Raw genomic sequence first — 25,399 nt, 5'->3', positions numbered from 1 at the left:
GCTCCTCAAATCACTCAACCAACAATTTTGCTTTACAGAATTAATTTCGCCTAACTCGATCAGACTTATAGCAAAATGATTTTCTCGATTTTCCAATGTGATGGGATTCAGTGGGTAAAAATAATCCATCCAGGCGAGAGTACAGTACTCACATTTGAACAGTATTTCCTTTCCACCGACAATCATTGCTTTATTTTTAAGTGACATTAAATATTGCTTTTGATAGTCATTTAGGGCACAGCAACAGTGTATTGGGCATTTTAAGTGGTGGGTGAGAAACTGCTCATTGTGGTGTAGCAGTTTTGCCCATGAGAGCATCGCACATTGGCCTAATCTTGTAAAACAAAACGTTGGATTTCTTGTCGCGTTTGTATTTAGGGAGTACGGCAGTCGTAACCTCACCAGCCTTAACAAGTGACGCGTGTTTTCTACAGTAAGGGGATCTTGTAGTCATAAGTATAACATTTCCCCACCGTTCAAAAAGGCTTAAGTAGGCACAGAACCCATCAGAGGTGAGGAGGGGTGGGAAAGAGGGTGGGCGATTATGTTTTCAGCTCCATTTACAATCCGGCCCAAAGACCCCCGATGCATTCCAGACATCCATCTGCAGAAATCCATGCGAATTAGCAGGTGGGAGGAAGGTAAAATGAAAGTGACGATTATTGAGAGTCAGATTTGTTTTTCTTGCTCGCAACACACTGTGGATGTGTGCGTATATTCCTCTCCTGAAATTCTCTTTGAAGGGTGGCCATGTGTCGTGGCACAGCCGCCACCCAAAAAGAAAAGTACTTGTTTTGTGCTTTAAATGGATTACGGAAGAATGTATGTCTATACTCTTTGGTTCTTTCCGTTAAGTCACGTAGGTAGAAAAATAAAATATATATAATATATATAAAAATAATATATTATTTTATTTTTCTACCTACGTGACTTTACCGAAAGAACCAAAGAGTATGGATTCCTGCAGTCACGAAAGATTCAAATCAAGATTGTATGTCTTTACTCAAGGGCACTTGCACTATCCGCAAAAGCTGCCCTACTCTGCAGCCTTTGATATCGTCATGCAGATTTGTCTGTGTTTACTTGTGTCCTCAAAACACCTAGTTTATTAGCTCTTTTGTCTCAGTCAAGCATTGTACATCCCTTTGTTTGATGTTGCAATGTTAAGCTTGCAGGGGAATATTATACGAACATTATTTCTGTGCTGGGCGATTGCTATGATTACAATAAATGTCCGATTACAGATTTAATTAAAGCTAGGCGCATGTTTTACTTTCAAGAAAGATCAAATTAAGCGCAGAGCGAGTTTGAAAATATGTGCAGCTTATTCAAAATCGTTTCTTCTCTGCCAATTGTCTTGGGACAGGTTTGATACCTAGGCCTCCAAATTCTCCACAGCTCTTTAAGTGTCGAGAAGGGGCTGCAAGATGTAACAATGGTTTCTTACATGCCCTGCATTGGGGTAAGCTGCAGAAACCACACAAAGAAGTTCCCGAATCCAATGACGGTGACATTTGTTTATTTTTCATCTGGAAATGACGGAATTTAGAAAGTGAAAACGTTGACAGTCCCCCCCCCCCCCGAGTAAACTTTTTTTAATCATTAGGCCTAAAACTTTCCGTGTAAGAGCACCAAGTTTATAAATATAAATGTAATTGCGCAGCGATACGTAACTTCAATAAAATGCCTATGTTTCTATTCTCCCCTTCCCCACGGGTATTCAATATGGTAATTGTAAACAAAGTGAATACACAAGCCCGTCGTTGAATTTGCACTATCCCTACGCTCAAAGGAACACACCGTGCGTATGTAATTTAGGAAGTGTTTCATTAGCTCTGTACGGTCCAGATTTCTCTGAGCAATAACTCACATTGGTCTGACCAAGCTCCATAAATAACCTGCTGCACGATACTGGCCATCTGCTTAACCCAAAACCTATTAACTTTACTTGCTGCAATCTCAAAAGAACACTCCATTATTTAGGTATGTGGTTTTGGAGTCTTTTTTTGGGATCAATAATTGCTCTGGTTTTTTTTTACAAGAACGGTTACTTTTAAATGTTGCCACTTTGTTGTTCACATTGCCCCAGTCTGACAACATAAGGCCTCCAGCTGTAGGCCATAAATGCTCTTCAGACGCAACTTACCCTTACAGCAGCACTTTCCACACCCATCTGAAAAAAAATCAAACCCTGCCTCTTCAGGAGGTACAGAAATGTCCGCCCACCTCCCAGGCTTGACTCTAATCTCTTAAAGCAAAACCTGCCACCAGCCGCGAGGAAGTTTTAAATGCTGTGCCTGCGGCACAGCCCTGGCATGATGAACGGCTTGCGATGCGGCCGATGAGCGGGTGGGGGGAGGGTGGTGGGGGTGTGGTGGTGGTATCGACCGCATGTAATTTTAATACAATTTTAGATCGTGCCAAAATAATCGCGGAGGGTTTTGCGGGACTCTGCACTGGATTACGCACTGAAAGCCATACTTGCATGAGGTTTTTTTTTTAGCAAAAAGTCTTTACGCATCACGTCGGCACAACAGGCTATTTTGTGAATATACTCGTTCGAGACAGCATAAGCACCTTACTGGAAACAAGTGCAAAGTAAACTAGTTGCGGGGCTGCTGCTTAATAATCTTCATTTCATCTCTGACACCGTGCGCTGTTAATGAAAGAGGCCAGTGGTTAGTAATCGTCTCATTGCACACAGTGTAACCAACAGTGTTGCTCTTCTGCCATTCTGTGGGGATGGTAAACAAAAGCTGAACTGAATCAGACCAAATTATTGAGCCTGCAACTTCTGCTTTGGTGGAATACTTGTCAAAGAATAGAGCATAGAATGGAGAAGGCTCTGCTAGAAGGGGTTAACGCTGTGCGTAAAAAAAAAACATTCCTTTGTTTCCTCGTCATTGAACAAACGTTCTCAGGGAGTAGGATGAGATTGCGGCGTCTCAAGCCAACTGGATTAGCATTCTGTAATAGAGTTCACTCGGTTTACTTCAATCTCGCCGCCTTTGTTTGACTTCTGAACCTGGGATGGCGAGAGTAGTGCGAACGGAATATAAACGAGCAAAGGCGAAGCGAGCGACGTTTCACGAGGGCGCCTTCCCCTTAGCGTTGATTTCATCCTCGCAGCTCCTGAGTCCAGGCTTAGATTGGGAAGCCCCCCTGCTGGCGCGCTGTGCCGCCCGCCGCCGCGCACACCGCACTGGCGATATCACCCTGCAACCCCAACCCGCCCACCCGGCCCGTGGGCCAGCATGAGCGTCGCCAGCGGCGGTGCGACACGGAGTGATGCACCTCCCGCGCCTCTTTAAACACAACTTGCTCGCGTGCACAAGTGTATCGCTGAGATCTACAGCCTGGACACGGCAGGATGAACCACCAAAGACGGATAAGCCCCAGACCCTGGCGGATCCTTAAGCCTCTCTCGCATTGCGTTGCGCGTTGGCACGAGCGCGTGCCCGCATATGTGCGCGCGCGCTCATTTTAAGAACAACTCAAGCGCCCCTTTGACCAGTTTCGGCCTGCAGGGGCGGTGGATAGGAGACTGGCTTTTATCGCAAGGTCCAGACTGCGAGAGATGCAGATTGCAAACACAATTTCCTATTCGGGCCCAATCCAATTACCACCATCTGCGCAGGAATCCATCCCACCCTACCCGCCCGCTCTGCCGCATTTAAATTCAGCAGCCAACGGTAATGGAGGTAATAAATAGAAACAAGCCGAATTAAATTCCCGTTTTTGTCGAGCCCGGCACCTGAGCCTGAGTCTGTCAAAGCGTGGCGTGCGCCCAGGGAATGACAGAATCGCTTAACCTTTCCAAATGCTAATGGAAGAGACCTGGCAGTTCTCCATCTGCATGGCTGCACAGCCAACCAGCGAACGGAGCGCAGATGTGGCAGTTGTTCTAACTAAAAGCTGCCCATTTAATTCTGTTTGTAAACACGATGCACAAAGCCAAGATATATATGCGGCCTGATTATTAATTAAATTTCTCATTCTCATTTAATCTTTTTTACGTGCATTTTTATTTTCCCTCCCCCTCTACAAACATCATTTTCAATATCTTCAAGGGCCATGTCACTACTGATTGAGACATCAACCCGGCGTTTTTTTCTTCTTCTCTCGACTTGAAGCGATGATGCCATTCTAATTGCCGGCATAATAGCGAAGCAGACTAAAGCTGCGTGAGAGAGGAGATGGAGGGGAAACTCATTAAATTAAAAAAATTAAAATGTAACCAGCTGCATTTTATTAGCATTATAATAGGGCCCAAATACCCAAGCAGCTGAATACGTGGGCCACGCGAGCGCGACACTCTCCACGTCCTTACATGAAACATTGGCGGGGTCAGCTGTGCCGCAGACGGATGGCTGCTCAGCCTCGGCTCCGCTGTGAGCTCCAGTGAGCACGGTGGCGCGACTGGTGCCCTTCCACCGGCACTGCACTCGGTGGCTGATTGATGCTGTGTGACCCGGTCCCCAATTGGCGGCTGTGGGTGCCCCCGTGTAGTAATTTTCAAGTTTGTCATAGCCGCTAAATCTGGGTTACCGGGCCTACCGACCCCCGGGTGCCTGCCTTTCATGTTTTGCCGCTCTATCACTCGCATGTCATGGAGCGGGGGGGATGGTGGTTCATTACTGGGTTGTGTTGAAGCGGCTTGCTCCGGTCGAGGCTGAATGGATGAAGCGTCATTGTCATTGTACGCTGTATTTATCCAGCCCCCTCCGTTTGTCTGGAGGGTTTCGAGTTGTTGGCTCTTTGAGTTGGTGTAGGTCGGCCTTGACCTTGTAAAGTATTGTGACGTTTTCATGACACACAAAGGACCAATAATCACAGGGGTGTGTGCGAGCGCGCAGAGCCGCGAGCTCGTGGGGTGGAGGGTGGTGACTGAGCTGTCTTTATCAGTCGCATTATTGTGGCAGGAGCATAAACTGTTTTGAAAGCTGAAAAAAATAACCAGGCTATTCCCCCATTTCTGCAGGACTCGAGTTAACAATTTTTATTGTTCAGCATTTTTTCTAACCCAACGCATAATTTCTAAGGGTACTTTAATGGAGCCAGTTATTCATGTGTAAGGGAAATCTACCCAATATTGGCTTTTCCGTGTTCGTGTGGCATTTAGTATTCTGTGCAAAAAAGGCAATTGTTGAAAACTGATATAAAGTTTTTTGCCTCTCAAGTCTTAATTCTATAGTTTTTTTACATTAAGAAGTGTAATTTTAGACATTTTTGAGTGCAGGCTTGGGACAGTGAAAATTGTTGGCAAAGGCAGCCATTAATAATAAGAGTGATTGCTATCTCTTCCCCCCTGGCTGACCACGTGGCTGCCTCCCTCCCTCTCTTCAATCTTCAAGTCCACACCTAATTCTTAACTCTTTTCCCTCCAGCCTGATCGAGATCATAGATAATCTTCTTTCATGTAGAAGGTTATCACCTCCCTTCGTCATCATAGTCCCTGTCATAGTCATGTGGAGTTTCCAATACAACTTCAAGACCACCACAAATTGTGTCGTGATCACCTCTCTCGCCTCAAATCTAATGCTCGTCGCTTAATTTACATCATCTTGGTTAAGGGTGATGGTTGGTGCAGAGGTCAAAGTAATGAGTCGGTACCGCTGAGATCCTGGGTTCAGATCCGCCTGTCTGCTGATACCGGGTTCTCAAGCGTAGTGAGTTGATAGTCTCAGCACCGTCGCCACCCCACCCACCTCCACCACATTCCATTTGGTTTACATATAAATGTTCCTAATTGCAGGCCTTATATATAAAAATATCGTTTCGATATGAGTGTAATGAATATTACATTCAATGACAAGAGTGGATAGGAAGGGCTGCCCCCTAATTTCTTGACCAGAAGTCACTTAAAAAGGATTTCAGAGGTAGCTCTATCATATCTTTCCATTGGCAGTTCTCTAACAAGAAGTGTCACGCTGCAATCAGTGGCATGATATTGATTGTAGAATTGGGATAAAATTGGTGGGGAAGATGCAAATCAAAAATGTAAATGTCTTGAAATGGAATTGCATTTAGACATTTTGCATTCAGTGTGAGCATTATTATTTATACTTTTTTACCCAGAAAAGCCTCACTGGGTCTCAATACTTTTTTAGAAGATGCTTGCCAAGCTTTCACATTGAAGGTTGGGGGGAGTGGGAGGATGATGTTGCTATGCGTCATCACAATTGAGTAATTTGCAGATAAAATTTCAGCATCTGGATATTTGGACAATACTAGTTACACTGCATGTTTTATTTAGCTGTGGGAGGAAACCAGAGAACCTAGAGGAAACCCATGCCGGGGGAGAACATACATACTCCTCGCAGAAAGACACTCCACTGATGTGTGCACATGCGCCTGTGTGCATGTGTGCCCGTGTGCCCAGGTGGTGGTGTCGCGCGTGGCTGATGTGTGCCCGTGTCCCCGTGCCCCCAGGTGGTGGTGTCGCGCGTGGCGCGCGTGTGCAAGGACGACGCCGGCGGCTCGCAGCGCGTGCTGGACAAGCATTGGACGTCCTTCGTTAAAGCGCGCCTTAATTGCTCCGTCCCCGGCGACACTCACTTCTACTTTAATGAGCTACAGGCCCTGACGGACATTATCACCATCAACGGCAGAGACGTAGTGCTGGGCGTCTTCACCACCCCTGCCAACAGGTACTCTCATTTAATCAGACGGACACAGACCCCTCACCCTCTGCTCGCTTTTTTTTTGTCCCCTGTGCAAATTATTTTTCTCATATTTTGACCTTGATGCTGAATTCAGTGTCCTTGGCTCTAACAGAAAGAAAGCTTGTAAAGTAATGGGGATTTTTGAGAAAAAATATGTTTTATTGTTTCTGTAAGTGTTTTAACTCATTTCAACGAAGGTTGACAGTGTTAATGCAATGGCCCTGGCTGTTGGAAGAAGGGTACAATAACTCCCGTATAGATAATCCAATATAAATACAATTTTATGATAAAGTTATTTTTCTCTTAGGGACTTGCCAAACTTCAAAGTATTATCCTAGGCGCCCAAGGCGATAACACCATTATGTGTGATGTCATCTTTCTACATCACGTCATACTGGCGCATGCACTCCCGATTACCGTGTGATGTCATCTTACGATGTCCTACATCATGTGCCGTACGATGTCATCTCAATATTTTGCTTTTGCACCTATCATTATTTGTAAATAATTGTGAGAACAAATGTACGTTGGAAAGTGTTTTAGGACAATCCATGCGGTTGCGTAATTTTCCTTCTTTGTCTTATTATTTTGAATAATGACCTCTGCATAGTCTTGGTAAAACATTTACTTGACCATCTCCTTGAACCCAAAGAAGATTAATGTTCACATTACGGCAGCTGGCTTCGGTGCTTGTTATCTTTTGAGTGTGGATTCTGTAACGGGCTCCTTTAACCTGTTGACCTGGGCACCTTTATTTGTATTGGTGTCGGTCAGAGGGCAGTGGCAGGCGCAACAAAAAAAATGTCTCTCTCGTGCTTACAATAGGAAATTGAGGCAGCATGTGACCCATCCGTGGCATTTGTAAAATATTCATTAAAATGTCGCTATTCCGCCTGGGTCTGAGGTTGTTCATACACATGTATAATGAACCCTTGGCTTTTTTTATTATATTATTTAAAATACCACCTGCACCTTGCTTGTCAAAAGCACCCAGTTTTGCATGGCTGTGTGGTAGTCCCCAGCATTCAACGCTCTTACCTGAATGATGTTTAGAGATCAGAACATGGGTTTAATTAATGGACATTAATCATAACCTGTCCTGTGCGTAGACACAGTAAGGATCAACCATCTTGCAAAGACAATACCTAAATATGTATTCATTATATATTGAGTGTGGTGGACTTTTTATTTTTTTCTCACATCGAATTGTGAAAACAAGTGAAACATGTATTAAATTTTGATTTAAAGTTTTCGTGACTGCAGGGATTCATATTCTTGGTTCGTTCGGTAAAGTCACGTAGAAGGGAAACAATAAAATAATAAAAATATAAAACAATAAAATTATCACGACGTTTCGACTGCAACACAAGCAATCATCATCAGGTGTGAAAACCACAGCAAGAAAATTATTTTATTGTTTCCCTTCTACGTGACTTTACCGAAAGAACCAAGAATATACATTTATTAAGTTCAGAAAATCATATAAACAGCACTCAGCCTCTCTGCTTATGCAAAAACAATCAGCATTTCCTGAAGAGGTGCGTTGTGGTCCTGTTGTCTTAGGGCACCAGCAAGACAAGAATTCTACACTGCACATCTTTAGGAAATACTGATGGTTTTTGCATATGCACAAATGGCTGTGTGCATTTTAGAAGTGTCTTGTGTGTGGTTTTAAACTGAAAGTATTTCAGCCTGCACAGTTTTTCTCATAATTTACAGACATTAATACAAGTAAGCATTTGAGTGGTTTCAAGTTAGCTGTTGTCGGACCACATTCTCATGATGAGCACTGCATGAACAGTGGAAGAGTGTCTGACTAACCTTATGCTCCCCAACAAAGAGTGCCTGAAATGTGTTGAGATTTACAAAGGTTGCAATGGCCTTCCACGTTGCCGCCGTGATATATGGAGAATGATGGACAAGACAAATGCGTAGATGTCCTTCACTGTTGATGGAAACGCTTCAGAAGAAATATAATTGTCCATTGCACGCACGTGTGGTTGATCCGAGCCGCACGCTGTGCCGGGGTGTGGGATTTCATCAGGATTGTTGAGATTTAGTGGAAATGCCTGAGGCTTGGGGTTGGGAAACCAAAACTTGGCAGGCGTACAAAGCAGAAGCAGCGGCGTGTGGTACAATTTGCAAGAAATTGCGAAACAATAGCGCGAATAGGTACAAAACCCCGTGTTGTTGAGGATGATTGGCGTGTGTGGGAAGACACAGCATTTATAATCTCACGCGAGGTGCGGTGGGGCTCACCTGCCGATCTCGCCCTTCCTGGCTTGTTTACACGTTTGTACGTGGATACAGGTGTCGACGTTATTTATTTAGCAATTATAATTTTTTGGGCAGTGTTATCTACGGTTTCAGAAATAAATTGGCATGAATTATTGTAATGCCTTGCTGAAATGCTTAGAATAAATTAAAAGCTGATAACGAGCCACATCTGCTTCTTTCAGCCTCGGCAGTGTGTGATAGCGGTGTTTCACTGGGACATGGAGCCGCGTGTTCGCCGTCCCCCTGGCCATGATGCCGAGTTGGCACCGACGGCTATTGCTTTGGCTCCTCAAGAGGCTGTAGGCAAAAAATTTCCGTTGCAGCAGATACTGGCACATTGCCCGTGTTTTTACATGAGTTCACTTATGCCCGCGCCGATTGCCGGCACGGATTAAACACGTGGTGAAATGGGTTAATTAAGAAATTGCCCACTAGCACCTGAATACAAAGGAAGCACAGAGACGAGCCTGCTTTGTAAGTGCGTGGGGTTTTTATTCCCCCCCCCCCCACTGATTATTTGCCAGGACAGATTTAGCACTCATCGAATGCGGTCAGCGGCAACGTAAATTGGCACGACAGCTGCAAGTCACCCAGAGAAGCGTGAAGAGGTTTTTGGCGTTCTAGCTCGCCAGCTAAGATATGAAGTGAAACGCATGGTTCAGAGGAAAATCCAGTGCCCAAGACATCACACCCCATTACAAGGAGCAAGTGGACTGGGTAAGACGAATCACTGGGATGGATGACATCCGATGGAAGCGCAGTGAGCGAATCGCAGCTGAAAGAGAAAACATGCTCCAAAGACTACAGAGATTCCTCTACAAGTCACTACACAAAACCCCAGGCAACAACAACAACAACGTGCCATGGCTGTTGGGTGGGTAGAGCAGGTTTAATGGTTACGTTCTTGATGAATGATGAATAGATTATTAAATAAGCCCTTTTGTGTTTTGACAGTCCTTAAGTAATAGAAATAAAAACAGGGAGAGGTGAAGTCGTTTCCTGGGGGCATGTGTTTGTTCTGCCATGCACCACTGATTTCTTTATCTGGTCGTTAGGAAGTGTTTGCTTTTTTTTAAAGGCAACATCTGGCCAGCCGAGGCATTCAGAGCTTCTCCTTCTTCCTTAGCCTTGGCGGGGGTCTGAAGCAGAATGTGATGGCGCCCACTTCCCTTCTTCCATTGTTTCAGGAGGAGAGAAGGGGCCCATCTGCTTGTAAAAGTGATTTGTCGCTCATTTACTCATGGATCTCCAATTTGTGATGTTACTCTTCGCCTCTGCCATTTTCACAAGCCTAGAGTTGCCTTCAGCCGCGCTGCCCCTGTTCACGATCCTCTGCCTGCGTTTGTAGATAAGCGTTTTATTCTCCTCGGCCTTTGTGATTGATTTCATTAAACATTCTTTCACTCTGCCTGTCTGCGTCTTATTATGTAATTTTTTTTTTAAATGTCCGAGCCTTCCCTCGCTCTTTCATGCATTGCTCTATTATGACCGTGCAGGGTTGTCGGATGTCTTTGTGTTGTCCTCCGTAATACCGAATTGTATTGGGTACTTGTTTGCACGCTGAGCTGCGCTTATATTATGAACTACGCCCACACGCCCTGCGGCGAGGATAGATTTTTATGGATTTTCAATGCCGCTCGTCTTGCCACGACCCACCGTCAGGAAAAGGCGCAGGTGGACATTGGTGCAGCTCTATAGATTTGTGTGTAGGTCATGTAATTGCCCAATGGGTATTTCAAAGTTTTACGAAAATGGCACGGTTCTGAAAGTATGACATGGTGCGCGTGTGTGTCTGTGTTTGTGTATTGCGTGTACTGTGTGTGTGGGCATGCAGGCACGTGTGTGTAATGTGTGTGTGAAATGCGTTGTCGAAATTGCATGTGCTGTGTGTGTGTTTGTGCGTGCACACATGCGTGTGATGTACGTGCGTGCATTATGTGCGCATCTGTATTGCATGTTTTCTTTACGGGTGTGTGCGTATGTACGTGCGCCTGTGTGAATAGCGTGTGTTTGTATTTTATGTGCTTTGTAAGGGTTTGTATGAGCGTGTGTATTGCGTTTGTGTATTATTGTCCTGTGTGTATGTGCGTGCATGCATTCAACATGTGTTTTGTGTACGTGTGTGTGCGTCTCTCCTTGTTGTGCACACTCGTGACCAGCATCCCAGGCTCTGCCGTGTGTGCGTTCGACATGGAGGAACTGCTCAGCGTCTTCCGCGGCCGGTTTAAGGAGCAGAAAAGTTCCGATTCGGGCTGGACCACAGTGCCCGAGGACAAGCTTCCCAAACCCAGGTCTGCCACGCTTTCCTCGATTCTTGTTCATTTCACTTTGTGTTTTCCCGCTTCCATTATCAACTTCGTTCGGGAATTAACATATCATCAGACAAGCCGAGGTGTCAGTTGACGCTGGAAATCGGGTTCAACAGATGTAACAGAAACGTCGCTTTGCCATTTTCCTCCACTGACGCTGCACCTCGTTAGCATCGTAGTCCTAATGGAAGTGTAAGGTCATGGGATAACTGAATATTTGTTCACCATGTTTATAATTTTGCAATGCGTGTTTTGCGGTATCTCACCCCCGCCCACTCGGGTTATTTACACTCGCAGATAGTACACTAATTTCTGCTACAACGATCACATGTCAGCTCCATGAGATCACTTTTTCAAAAGCAAAAAGGTCTCATTGCCAAAGGATGCGTGCGTTGATGGCGTGGATGGCTCGCATGTGGGAGTGTCGGTGCGTGGGTGCGCACAGCAAGCTGCATTTAATCAAGTGACAGGCGCATGCCGTGTGAGCTTTCGGGAGACAAAAGGCCAAGAGCAGCCAAAGAGCTCGTCCTTTGCTCCGCGGGGGAGCGCCCTTTTATTTGCCTATCACCCGACGACAAGCAGATCCCGTTCGAGTGCTGCGCAACGTGGCGTGCATGCCTGTTTGATATTTGTTGGGACCCCACCATTAACAATAAGTGCGCCTTTTTCAAAGGCATTTTGCGTGCATCTTGCAGCGACGTGCAAGTGTAACTTCGTTGAATTCACGAAATGCACGATTTGGCAACGTTGATTACGTGTTTAACCCCCATTGAAGTTGTCATTCGGATGGCGTAATCTGTACATGCCAATGCGAGTGAGTGCCTTTGTGCGCGTCCGCATGGGGCGCCGCCGCGGCGAGATGTTAACTATCTCGACAGGTATTCAGGAGGTCGCAGGTTCGATCCCAACCCTGACGCCTAATGTTTATTTGGGGTGTGCGGTGTCTCGCTGTGGTCGTGTGGATTTTTCTCTGGGTCCTCTGGTGTTTCCCTTCACATTTAGAAACATACGTTTAAAGTATTTGACTGCTATACATTTTCCACATGATAAGCCACTTCATTGAGCTATCATTTGTGGCCAGGTTGCTTCTGAAGAGGAAGCTAATAGCTCAGTGGGCCTTACCTGATAAAAAAAAAATCGTTGAATAGTTTTAAATAGTTTAATGTCTTTACATTTCTCCAGATACCAAATGGAGTTGTGCTGAATATAATCCAAACTCTGTAAGCGGAGTCACCGGAGTTGCACAGCATGTACTCATTTGCAATCTACTTTTTTCAGCTGTAATCAGAGAGACCCCTAGATGTATGGCATCATATCAAACAAATTTGGTCTTTTGAAACATTCTGTTAATTGGCATATTTTTGGTAAATAAAACTTCTGTGCCATGAAATTGTATAGAATTTTATGTTTCCATTCACCTTATTCCAAGGCCAGACATTGCTTTAATGTCACTTTTTTGTGAGCATGATCCCAACAGGTTTGGAAAAGAAAAAGCCAAAAATACTTTTCAAATTCTAAATTTGGGTTGCAAGTAGCATAGAGATTTAATTTTGACAATTACATCTAAAAAATTTGTTAAGTTCCCCGAAAAAAACTAAAGTGTCATGGTAACAGTGATATAAAAGAGAGTCCAGATGTGAAAATATCAGCATGAGTCATGATAAATCCACGATTTGGCCTCCCGGGGGCCATCGCCAACACTCAAAGTCTTGCGATGTGATACAAATAATAATCATTATTAACCCTGGATGTATAAAAAAACATTGCTCCCTCAAAGTAGGTGCTTCCACGTAGTATGCAGTCTTTTGAAGTTAAAAATAATCCTGGGAACATTTTTATTTGTTTTGAAAAGGTGATTTGGTGTTTTGCCTCCCCCTGTGACGGTCTGCTCCCGCTTGTAACCAGAACCAGTACGCAATGTTCAATGAGAGTGGTAGAATCTTTAATGTGTGCGGACTCATCGCATGGCTGGCTGAATCTTTTCCGACGGCACCGCTGATGCCGCACCCACCCACCAGGGTTCTGGCTGGCCAATGCCGCGCTTGGCTTTAAAATATATATTTGGGTTGGGATTGAGATTTGAATATGCTGTGGAATTAATTGTTTAGAGGCCATGCGTCACCTTCATTGCTTCGCACACTGGCGTGACCCAGATGTCTGCTTTGACTAACCCAGGGAGATGTGGAGGAATGCATGGATAAAAAAATACTGATAAAAATACTGAAGAATTCAAAGCATGATTATCAACATGAGTATAAACAAGAATATTTGGGCAGATAACTGTAGTCAGAACCAGTGAACGAGTAATGGAAGTGACACAAATATCGGCGAGACATGCCTATGAGCCAGTGTCAACAGAACAGAGGCCTTCATCAGGTAGTATATTGAGAATTAGTTGAATAAATAAAGTAAAAGTCAGCTTCGTACATTTTTTTGTACTTTGTAAATTAATTGAAAGTTGAGTGGCTCACAGTAGCCCGTGTGCGTATGTTTATGCCTGGATGTGGCATGTGCCTATTGAGTAAAGCCATGGCTGGCATCTGACTCGCTCCATTATTGGGCCATTGCACAGCCTTTAAGTTCCACGCCGCAAGCAGCTTTTTGAAGTGACCATTAACAGCTCTATATTCGATTTTATGTATTTGGCAGACCCTCCCTCTTCAGAGATCACTCGCTGCTTGGCCTCTTCCCAATCAATTCACTCAAATTACTCCCTCGCTAAAACACGTGTGTGAGCAAATCAACTTTCTGCAATTAAGCTACTTGTGTGTTCCCTGACTAAGTTTTATATTTCAAGCTCACAATTTAAAGGGCTGTCGTTTTGATTTTGTTTTATGTGGTGCTTGGTTTTTTTTTGTGATTGAAGTTTTCTTCTTGTTCGTCTTACTGAGTGTTATTGCTGGCATATTGCTGCTTTTTTTATTGGATATGTAATAATTTATGTTCGTACTTTGGTCTGTCTGGCAAAGGTGAACTATCTCGGTTGGCAGTCACCAAAAATAAAGTTGATAATAAATAAGTAATCGACTCACTCACCCGTATTCTGTTTTAGGCGAACTTTGAGCATCTGTCATAATAAGGATTTGTTTTTACTTAACGGTCATGCGTTACCTCTGTTCGTATGGTCGCTTTTGTCAGAAGTGGGACGATCGCTTCTGTATACTATTTTAGAGGAGGTGGTTTCCTCTCACAACCCTGCCAGATTTAGGAATCCACAGTAGATTTCAATAAATAAGTTCTTAATAAGCTGTTCCAAGTTGAACTGCGCAAGTATTCTTCTTGCAGTTGGACTCATGAATTAAGTGAGTGTAGATTCATTAAAAGTGTAGTATTCGCAGTTATGGAAATTAGTAACGTTGAATACCTCGGCCTAATAATAACGTGAAATTAGGTGCGTTTCTCTATTCCCTGTGTACGATGAATGTATAGGCCTGTTGATGCAATTTAAAACTGAACATGCTTAGCTGAAATATTGTTTATAATGAGACGCATTATCATACGATTTCCCCCCTCTATATTTATTCGTGTAAAACTCAGAGGAGATTTGTGTGTGCCACTGTGTAGTGTGGGAATAATTGTTTGAATATAATATGAACACCATCGGCTATTCTCTATCCACTGATGGATGGCCTTCCACACGCTGGGTCAATTATTGATTAAAAATATGAATTTAATAATAGTTTGTGACTGCATCTCACTGGTTTCACCAAACTGTGTTATCCTTGCATTATATTCCTTGGCTGTTCATCATTTGCCAGCCTTGTGTGTTAATTCTTTGGGGAAGATGTCATGCCTGAGTCTGCTCACATTAACAATTGCTATGAGAGTGGTGGACAATAATATTCGTTTCAGTAGATTTTATACGAATTTGCATCATCTACCGACATCACCTTATGTATTCAACTTTTTAGATATTGGACTCGATGTCCAATGAGTTGCATATAGCGGAAATGCGAACACAGCTTTTCAGATCATTCTGGGTGCGCACATAAAAAGCATCCAGACTCAAAATTCCCCCATCCCTTTCTCGGCCCGGATGTTGCCATGGTAGCATAATGAAGTCTATTGGAGCTTGGACTTTGAAAAAGAAGCTTTGAGTTTTGGTTGATGTTAAAATTCTGTTTGAGGCGCCGTTCAATTTCGCCCGCGTTCTTCGCAGACCGGGATGCTGCGCCGGCTCTGATTTTGCCGACGAGTACAAGAGTTCCTCGGACTTCCCCGACGACACCCTGGCCTTTATAAAAACCCACCCGCTGATGGAGGATGCCGTGGGCTCCATCACAGAGCAGCCTTGGTTCATCAGAACCCTCGTCAGGTGAGCCAACTCTCGTATGTCGGTCGGCCTGCTCATGTCTTCGGTATCAGGCTACTGTTGCCACCTATCCTGGTTTTTCCCAGAATCATCCTCTGGTTGAGATAGCTCTCCAGGGATATATATATATATTTTTCATTACCAGGCGAGGCCCACTGAGCTGTGTAGCTCTTTTTCAGAAGCGACCTGGCCACAAATGATAGTTCAACGAAGTGGCTTACCATTGGGAAATGTATAGCGACCAAATACTCTAAACGCATGTTTCTAAATGTGGAGGAAAAAACTGGAGAACCCAGATAAAAATCTACGCGACCAACGGGAAAACATCTAAACTCCAAATATACAGGCGTCAGGATCGGGATCGAACTCACGATCTTCTGTATGCCAGGCGAGGTCGTTAACATCTCGCCACTGTGCACCCTGTAGGTCTTCTCTGCACATTAAGGGCCATATTCCAAATCACGGCTCGGCTATGGCTTGGCTATGGGCTCAGCTGATGCTTTGACCACTCGGTTGCTCTCAAAGATGCATAAGCATTTCGTATATCACTTGGCTCAGTTCATGGACTTCCTGGGCATGATTGGGACCATGCTTAGAAGCCAGCACTAGTTAAGTGTGGCTTTTAGAAAGCCCTCTTGAGCCAGAACCAAGCCTGAGCCAAGCTGTGACTAAAATTACAGGCCCAAAAGTCCTAGTTTTTGTAAGCTATGTGATAGTATGCCACTCAAGACGTTGCATTTACAAGTAGTTCTCTATTCTGGTATAGTGAAATAATTCTTATTCCCGTATTTATGTCCTGGTTGTTCTGACATATCTGAGCACGTGTGGTATGAACGAGTGTCTATAACTGGGACATCTAGTCTAAGCGAGGAGTTATTGCATGCGTGTAACTAGCCCGTGGGCAACATATTACGGTTGTCAGAGACGAGGATTGAAAGAAATGATAAACTCCCTTTAACAGCATCATCTCGTCTTTTGGGAGTAATGTTCGAAATTTGGAAAGGTTTAAAAAGGGCCCCTGGTTATGTCTATTAAAGGCTGCCGTGGCTTTGTAACCTTTTAATGAAAAAGCCAGTACAACACTTGTGAATTTATGTTTGTGCATCAGCGGATTTCGATTGATGTTGGGCAAGGGCTGTTGAACACGTTTTCAAAAAGGTGCACTTTGTTTTGCTACGTTTTGTGTCCTGACACAGCGAGTACAGTGCATTGCTTTATAAGCAATACTCACTGTATTTGTAAGCATGGCTTGTTCTTTAGAAATGTTGTGTATCCATGGAGTTTTGTACACCGGCATTGGACTGGCGAATATGCTTTCATCCTGCCTATAACAATCTGGGTATTCATAGCAGCCGGTTGGTTGCTATGGCTCTCTCATGAACTCCTTTGAAGAAAAATATCACATACGAGTATCCCATGCTCCAGACAATTAATAAAAAAAACAAATAAGTACGATTCCTTACTCATTGTTTTTTTTCAAGAGAACCGCACCAATGAAATTATACAAATGAAATGTTTACCGCAAATCGCGTTTTAATGTCGGGCAGTGAAGTAAAAGTGCTATGGGGACATCCTTCCATAATCATCATGATTGTTCAAATGCCTTTCTTGAATCCCTGCTGCCCAAAATAGTGTTTAGCAGCAATTAAACCATACATTTTTACATGTATGTTTCAAATTTAGCTAAACTGTGTTTACACACTTAGCCAGTCTTTCACGGAGAGAGGGGGGGGTAGCGGTGGAGCTGAAGGCGAGGGCGCAGTCCAAGTGTTAGACAATGGGGGGGAGTGAGGGGGTAGAGATAGGGGGAGAGAGAGGGGGGGTAGAGATAGAGGTGGAGCTGAAGGCGAGAGGCAGTCCAAGCGTGTTAAACAATGGGGGGAGGAAGAGGGTAGAGATGGGGGGATGGAGAGGGGGAGGGTAGAGATAGGGGGAGAGAGGGGGGTAGAGATGGGGGGGGGGGGGCATTGCACCTCGCTACACCCATCCACACTGCTGACAGTAGAGGTTGACAAGAAAACACATATCGAGTCATGACCCAAAGTGGTTGATGACATCTTTCCAATGATTACTGAGTTTAAAATCGTCGTCTCGGTTGAAATTGTGTCTGTCTCTGTATATATGGATGGCTTCGTGAACGAATCTTTGTTGATAGCCAGTCGGCTTACAAAGTACCATCGTCTTAGAGAAATAAATTTCATGTGAGCCAACCACATTAAAGTAATAATCAGCCATGGCAGAAGTGTTGGTCCTGCCGTGATTCAGATCTGCCTTATGTTCACGAACACAGTCCGAGACCGTGTCTAACACTTGGACTGCGCCCTTGCCTTCAGCTCCATCCCTATCTCTATCCCCCCTCTCCCCCCTCCTCTCTCTCCCCCTATCTCTACCCCCCCCTCTCTCCCCCCCCTCTCTCTCCCCCTGTCTCTGCCCCCTCCCACCCACCTTTGTCGAACGCACTCGTTTTACTTGTACTTCCGGTGCTTTGCTCCTACATGTGCGCTGGCTGCCCTGCCCATGCTGTTGACGCCGCACAGATTTGCTCACTCTGAAAGCCCTTAGAAGCATTTGCTTTTGGAGGCTTGCCCCCTCTTTTCTCTCCGCCTGATGAAGACCGCTTGTGTTGCGATCGAAACGTCGTGGGTTTTTGCTTTAATTTTTTAAATTTAACTTTCTTTTTTTATTTCATTCAATTTTTATTTTCTATCTACGTTACTTTACCGAAAGAACCAAGAATACGAATTTCTGCAGTCACAAAAGTGACTGCAAAAATTAAAAATATAAAAATAGTTTTTGTTACCATATCTCATACTACTGCTGCAGCTATTGCTGCAGCTGCTGCAGCTGTTGCCTTTGCTGCTGACATTGCCGCCTGTGCCCCTGGTTCCCTGACAACTTCAATCCCGGGCCTCCACAGATACCGGGTGACCCGCCTGGCAGTGGACCCCTCGGCAGGCCCGCACGGCCGCCACACAGTGCTGTTCCTGGGTTCTGAGATGGGCCTGGTGCTGAAGGTGTTGTCATGGCCACCACCTGGACCCGACTCGCCTGGCAGCCTCCTCCTCGAGCAGATCGACGTCTATAACCCCAAACTGTGAGTGTGCAAATGTGCATGAGATGTGCAAAGCTACCACATTTCTTCGGAAGCTCAACTGGCATACGTGGTGATCTTGCGCACCCCTCCCTCGGTCAGCCCTCAAGTCAGCCCTCCATGGTACAAATCATTGGTTCTGCCCCGAGCTAAATTGAGGTGTTTTGTGAGGCCAGCCATAGCACGACTCAGTAAATAACCAAAGGAAAGTCACCCATGCTGTGCTGGCCCCCATACTGGCAGGGTTTGGATGTGCAAATGTTAAGGGGGTAAAAGTGGCACATCTGCAGGTTGGTTCGTTCATTCATGGGCAGGTTCTGTGGCCACATAGGAGACCCAGAATGTTCGGGTTAAAGTTGGGAGAGGCCCATGTGTCATCCAGTAGTCCACGTGAAAATTGAAAATGTTGCGTATAAAATCAGTCTTCATATACTATGCGTATTAAATGTCTCCAAATTTCCCAGTGTTCCATGGTACAGGACTGTTGAATACTTTCCCACACTGCAAGTAAAAGAAAAGTTTGCAGAATATCTGTCTGATGTATTACCCATGCAGGCCCATAAGTTTACTTGAATTCTCACATGCACAATGCATACATCTTGCTTTTTTTGTATGGAATAATAGTTACATTATGCCTCTTGTTTTGTAAATAACTGTTTTATAGTTGCACTTCAATGTTTTGCTCACGTAATTATTACATTCTTATGAAAGCATATCCACACTTAAAAATGTCAGGGTTGAAGATGCATGAAAATATTTGCAAAAAAGATTTTGTATGAAAATGTTTTTTATATATCCAAACAGCATTGACAAAGGTAAATTAAAATACTCACACAGATGACTTCAAAAGCAAGTGATTCTTTAAAACTTTCCTTGTTAGCATGCATTACAAAGACATTGGCTAACAAAAGAATACTCGACGGAATAGTATGTGCTATCCCGGTAAAAAATATAAAATATATAAATAAAAAAATTCCAAACATTTTGTCGCTGCGGGGAGATCTCTGTGCTAACAAAAATGCGGCTGCCCCCTTTTGTCCCGAACAATGTGCGGATCTTAATTGCGAGAGCCATTTTCCTGCAGCAGCATTCTCGTTGCATGCCTCACTTCGCTGCACGCTGATTTTCACCGTGAGAGCCCTCTCTCTCTCTCTCTCGGGCTCACGAGTGGTTATAATTGGGATAAGTGCTCGAGATCGACGTGCCCCAGATTTTGCAGGTAGGGGTTGAAGGTTGAGGTGGGGGGGGATGTGTGTTTGGCATCACGTGGAGCCAACATGCCGATCCAAGAGTAGCGCAGAGCTCCGGATAACTTTTGGTGCGCTACTGCTGTTGCTGCACACTCTTAAAAGACGTGGAAGTGAGAACAATGTTCTATCTACGTCAAATTACAATGGTCTACAGCCAAAATGCTTCCGAAATAAATTTAGTCCAACTTTACTAATTCTGGGTCACTAAAAATGAAAATGATGCTTAAAATTGTTGATTGGTTCTCGTTTTCAAGATATGTTACTGGGTCAGTATATACAACCCTTGACTTGGGAATGGCAGAGGATGAGTGAGTTGGGAAGGGATCTCAATTTAAACCAGAAATGACAAATACATCTTTGACTAGATCTATGAATAAATCTATGATTGGGTTTGGACAGTACTTGCTTTTTGAGCTGCAAAATTGGAGATCGGGACAAGACACATGCTGCAACACTTGTGCAACAAATCTTCGCCAGTGGTTGAACAGGAAAAGGAAATCTATGCCTTTTGCAGTGCCAATGATTTAGAGAGAGCCAACAGATCATATCAGCATGCATGGTGCCTCCAGTTGGGAAAGGTGTGTCAAAGAAGAAAAAGTGGACTGCATTATCCAAACATTCCATCAGCTATACGCCCAGCACCCCACGGGGAAGGACTGCCGGTTCCTGATGCACCAGAATTATTCTCACATCAGTCAGACGAGGAAGAGGAACAGGATGAGACTTCTGGTCCTGAACCATCAAGGTCACATGACCCAGATTTGCTACCATCCTCCTCCTCTGAACCACACCTTATAACACAAGGTGAACTGAAAGACCTTATCTGGGATTTGGAACTACCCAAGAGCAAGGCAGAGCTGTTGGGCTCCAGACTGCAGTAGTGGAATCTCCTCGCAGGCGATGTTGGGATTTCCATGTTCTCTGACCATCAAAAGGATCTTGTCCCATGTTTCTTCATGCAAGGTGATCTTGTAGCCTGCAACAACATAAATGGTGTGATGGCAGCCCTCAACATCGTTCATGATCCAGATGAGTGGAGGCTGTTCATTGATTCATCAAAGATGAGTCTTAAAGCTGTTTTGCTGCATAATGGCAATATTTTGCCATCAATTCCAGTTAGTCATGCAGTCCATATGAAGGAAACCTATGACAACATGAAATAACTTTTGAGGTGCATAAACTTTGACCAACATCGGTGGCAGCTTTGTGGCAATTTGAAGGTTGTTGCCCTCTTACTTGGTCTGTAGACTGGATATACAAAGTACTGCTGCTTTCTCTGCGAATGGGATAGTCGTGCGAGAGATTCCCGCTACATCAAAACAGATTGGCCACTCTGACAGTCATTGGAGCCTGGGAGGAAAAGTGTTCAGCAACCACCACTTGTTGAATCAAGTAAGATTTTATTACCACCCTTACACATCAAGCTAGGTCTGATGAAGAACTTTGTCAAAGCCATGAACAAAACACAAGCAGCTTTCAAGTACCTCCGTGAAAAATCTCCCAGGTTAAGTGAAGCTAAGATAAAGGAAGGTGTCTTTGTCAGTCCTCAGATTCGTGAACATCTTCGAGATGATGCATTTCACAGTGCATTGCGTGGCAAGGAAAAGACGGAATGGAAAGCCTTCCAGTTAGTGGCAACACATTTTCTCGGAAACAAGGCAAACAACTACAGGGAATTGGTGGAAAACCTCCTCAAGGCATACAAAAGCCTTGGTTGCAACATGTCACTAAAGAAAAATGTTTTGCTCTCTCATCTAGATTTTTTCCCACCGAACTGCGGAGCAGTGAGGGACGAGCATGAGGAGCGATTTCACCAGGACATTGCAACAATGGAGAAACGCTATCAGGGCAAATGGAGCCCATCAATGTTTGCAGACTATGGCTGGACAGTGACAAGAGGTGCTCCATTAATGAATGCAAGAGACAAGCCAAGAAGCGCAGAGTAGACACTGAATAAGGACTAAACTATGTTCTTATATATACATTATAGTTTTTTGCCTTTTGTTTCATGATACATTTTATGCATATAACCCCTTTGCTGATGTTTAAAGTGTTACATGAACAGGCCAGGTGACATGTTATCATGTTAAGCAACCATAAACACATGAAAACGCATAGGTTTACAACTTATGAGTAAAACTCTACTATCTACACAATATACATATGTAGTGGATTCAACTGAGTCACAGATGCCCTCTTTGGAGGCAACACATTTATTGATACCGACACAAAGGGGTAACTGACCTTTTACCAAATAACAGCCTATGGTGGTGGACCACCAGGCTAACTACACACTATGGTGGTGGATCACCAGGCTAACTACACACTATGGTGGTGGACCACCAGGCTAACTACACACTATGGTGGTGGATCACCAGGCTAACTACACACTATGGTGGTGGACCACCAGGCTAACCACACTATGGTGGTGGATCACCAGGCTAACTACACACTATGGTGGTGGACCACCAGGCTAACTACACACTATGGTGGTGGACCACCAGGCTAACTACACACTATGGTGGTGGACCACCAGGCTAACTACACACTATGGTGGTGGACCACCAGGCTAACTACACACTATGGTGGTGGACCACCAGGCTAACTACACACTATGGTGGTGGACCACCAGGCTAACTACACACTATGGTGGTGGACCACCAGGCTAACTACACACTATGGTGGTGGACCACCAGGCTAACTACACACTATGGTGGTGGACCACCAGGCTAACTACACACTATGGTGGTGGACCACCAGGCTAACTACACACTATGGTGGTGGACCACCAGGCTAACTACACATTATGGTGGTGGACCACCAGGATAACTACACATTATGGTGGTGGACCACCAGGCTAACTACACATTATGGTGGTGGACCACCAGGCTAACTACACACTATGGTGGTGGACCACCAGGCTAACTACACACTATGGTGGTGGACCACCACGCTAACTACACTAATCACACTGGGAGTAGCTACAATGGACAGGACCCCGGCTTGGGTCCAGGTTCACGTGTTGGTGACTCTTCTCGGACGTAGAACGTCGAATGTAGATCTTCAGGATAACAACAGCAACACTGAACCCCGGTCCCTCTGGGGACCCGGTTTATATCCTCATTGGTCATGACTGGCCACGGCCACCTTCTCGAACCCTCTAGCAGGATCTCGCCCCGACACATGACCACCCCTAGCCCTCACTTGGGGCCCCTGTGTAGATCTTACCCGTCACGTGCCTTCCAGGGTCAACTAGAGTGCCATGGCCTTAACCACATTCATGGCCGGCACCCTCACACCCCCTCCTATAGGGGACAGCACTGCACGCCGAGCGTGGTGCCACTCGGCGCTCTCTATCTGCGCTCACCGAGCCCCTATAGGGCTGGTACTACACCCACATGTACGTGGTGTCTGCGATGGTAATACATCGCACGCCGTGCCTCGCTAGAGCCGGAATTACCCAGTGACATCCACGATGTCACATCCACGATGTCACTACACACGTGATGTCTGTGATGTGAGTACATCGCACGCCGTGCCTCGCTAGGGCCGGCACCACACTGACATCCGCGATGTCAGTCACACCGACTTAAAATGTAAAAAGTTAAATATCTTAGAAACAGTAGCCAATCAGTTGTTTTAATTATCATATTTGAATTCAGCGCATCAAAATCCATAATGAACAGCACATTTAATTTCTGAAGCAGACAACGTCTAAAAAATTGTACACCAGTGTTATTGAAGTAAAATTATTTGGCGATGCCGCGTCGGCAGTGGCGCACAAGCACAAATCACGAAAAATCTTAAAGCGTTCATAAAAAAAAAGCAAAGCATATCGGCGACGTTTGTGCCAATGGTCTGTCTTCACAGCACATAGGCTACTATACCTCTTTGGCCTTTGTCTGTGCTGGGGAAAAAAGGACCATTGCCCAGAACGTCAGCTATTTGATACTTTTTCTTTTTACGGCCACAGTGTTATTGATGAATGTGCTGACTTTTTTATTATAAATCTACACATTTTATATCCCTTTCTGTGACCAGTAGCATATCATTCAAACATTTCTGACAAATGCTGGTGGAGGACAGCAGGGGGTTTGGGGGGGCAGTGATTCACTGCGGCCAAATTTCTGTGAGAAATCGCTCATCGTGTTGGACTTTAAGTTCCTTAATCATGGTGTACACGTTCAAGACTGCACACTACTGAGGTCATTTGGGCTCATTACAGAAAATTTGTGTTTTTTTGGATGAAGGCAGTTTCACTTGTAGGTAATTGCTCCATGTCCCAACCAAAAATTTATCATTACTGCTGCCCTACAGTATTTTGGGGAATATTCCAGTAATATTCAATGTGTTATCCAAAACAAGTAGACAGTTTTTTTCCCCCAAAGGTCATCTAAATGTACATACTTTAACATGCCACACCGGTAATTGATCTGGTGTGGTGCGTACGCAGTCTGGGGTTTAACCAGCTCATGGACTCAGGTAGTTGCGAGACCAATTTATTCTGATGCCTGTACCAGACGCAGCCCATCCAAGCCTATAGCTGCGAGTGGAAACCATGCTTTGAATTGCCATCCCATTCGCTGTGGTAAACGAGCTCTTGACCATTTGGTGTTTAGGTTTTTTTTATGGTTGTGCTGAATGTCTCTCTGATGTGTTTTCAGCCTAAATACGATTCTGTTCCATCACGTGCAGCGAAACCGTCAGACGCTACATTGAGCAACATGCGGGAAAAAGCCAGAAAACATATGGGAGAACTATGTGACAATGTCTCTGTTAAATTCTCCTGGCTGCAGGTGCAACAGAGGGGACAAGGAAGACCGCCGCATCCTGGGCATCCAGCTGGACGTCGAGAGCCACACGCTCTTTGTCGCCTTCTCCGCCTGCGTCGTTCGCTTGCCGCTGAGTCGCTGCGAGCGCCACGCCAGGTGTAGGAAGTAAGCGCTGCTAAGTTGATCGGTTTGCACCATCCTCAGAGTTGGGGGTGGGGGGCGGCATGCAGTGGTGACAAAGGGGTCACCGATTTTCCTTCCCTCCCAGCGTTTGACCTGTCTGAAAAGGGCGAAGGCATTCTCCCATGGACTGAAGAGTAATGAGGCTTTCTTGATTTCAAGTCACATTCTGCATTTGCCATTTTGAGGGCTTCGACCTTTGACCTTTGACATGGAAGAAGTGGATTTTTTTCTTGCCGTGCTCTTTGACCTTGCATGTGCTTTGGTTTCCCTGCATTGATGCCTCTGAGTTCTGTACAAAGACTTCAGATTTTCTGAGTGATTGAGGAGTGCGCTTCATAACCTTTCCACAATTGTATAAATATAGTAAAACATCTTGAATCCGCACGAATTTGGGGAAGAGCATTTCTGGTAATGGGAGTTTTCTGGCACACTGCAAGTAATTTTACACACTAAATAAACATTGCTCTTAATGGACGCTTAACTTAGGATAACGTTGCATCCTGTACTACCTCTGTTTTTTACCATAAAGTCTTAATGAAG

General features: G+C 44.8%; 1 protein-coding gene across 7 annotated transcripts in view; it reads left to right on the top strand.

The window, feature by feature from the left end:
• The window catches only part of LOC116950725 (semaphorin-6A-like), a 176,650-nt gene that overhangs the window by 112,560 nt on the left and 38,691 nt on the right, over positions 1-25,399 (top strand). For all 7 annotated transcript variants that reach the window (XM_032968723.2, XM_032968722.2, XM_076073000.1 and 4 more), the window contains 5 exons: positions 6,433-6,650; positions 11,102-11,233; positions 15,411-15,566; positions 18,481-18,657; positions 24,701-24,841. In XM_032968723.2, the coding sequence (XP_032824614.2) occupies positions 6,433-6,650; positions 11,102-11,233; positions 15,411-15,566; positions 18,481-18,657; positions 24,701-24,841 (824 nt within the window). The remainder of the gene's footprint in view (positions 1-6,432; positions 6,651-11,101; positions 11,234-15,410; positions 15,567-18,480; positions 18,658-24,700; positions 24,842-25,399) is intronic.

This window comes from Petromyzon marinus, chromosome 40 (assembly GCF_048934315.1).
Source record: "Petromyzon marinus isolate PM22_M1 ecotype Great Lakes invasive population chromosome 40, UKy_Petmar_22M1.pri1.0, whole genome shotgun sequence".
In the NCBI taxonomy this organism is placed as follows: Eukaryota; Metazoa; Chordata; class Hyperoartia; order Petromyzontiformes; family Petromyzontidae; genus Petromyzon; species Petromyzon marinus.
Note: the sequence above shows the minus strand (reverse complement) of the source record. Positions and strands in the feature narration are given on the sequence as shown.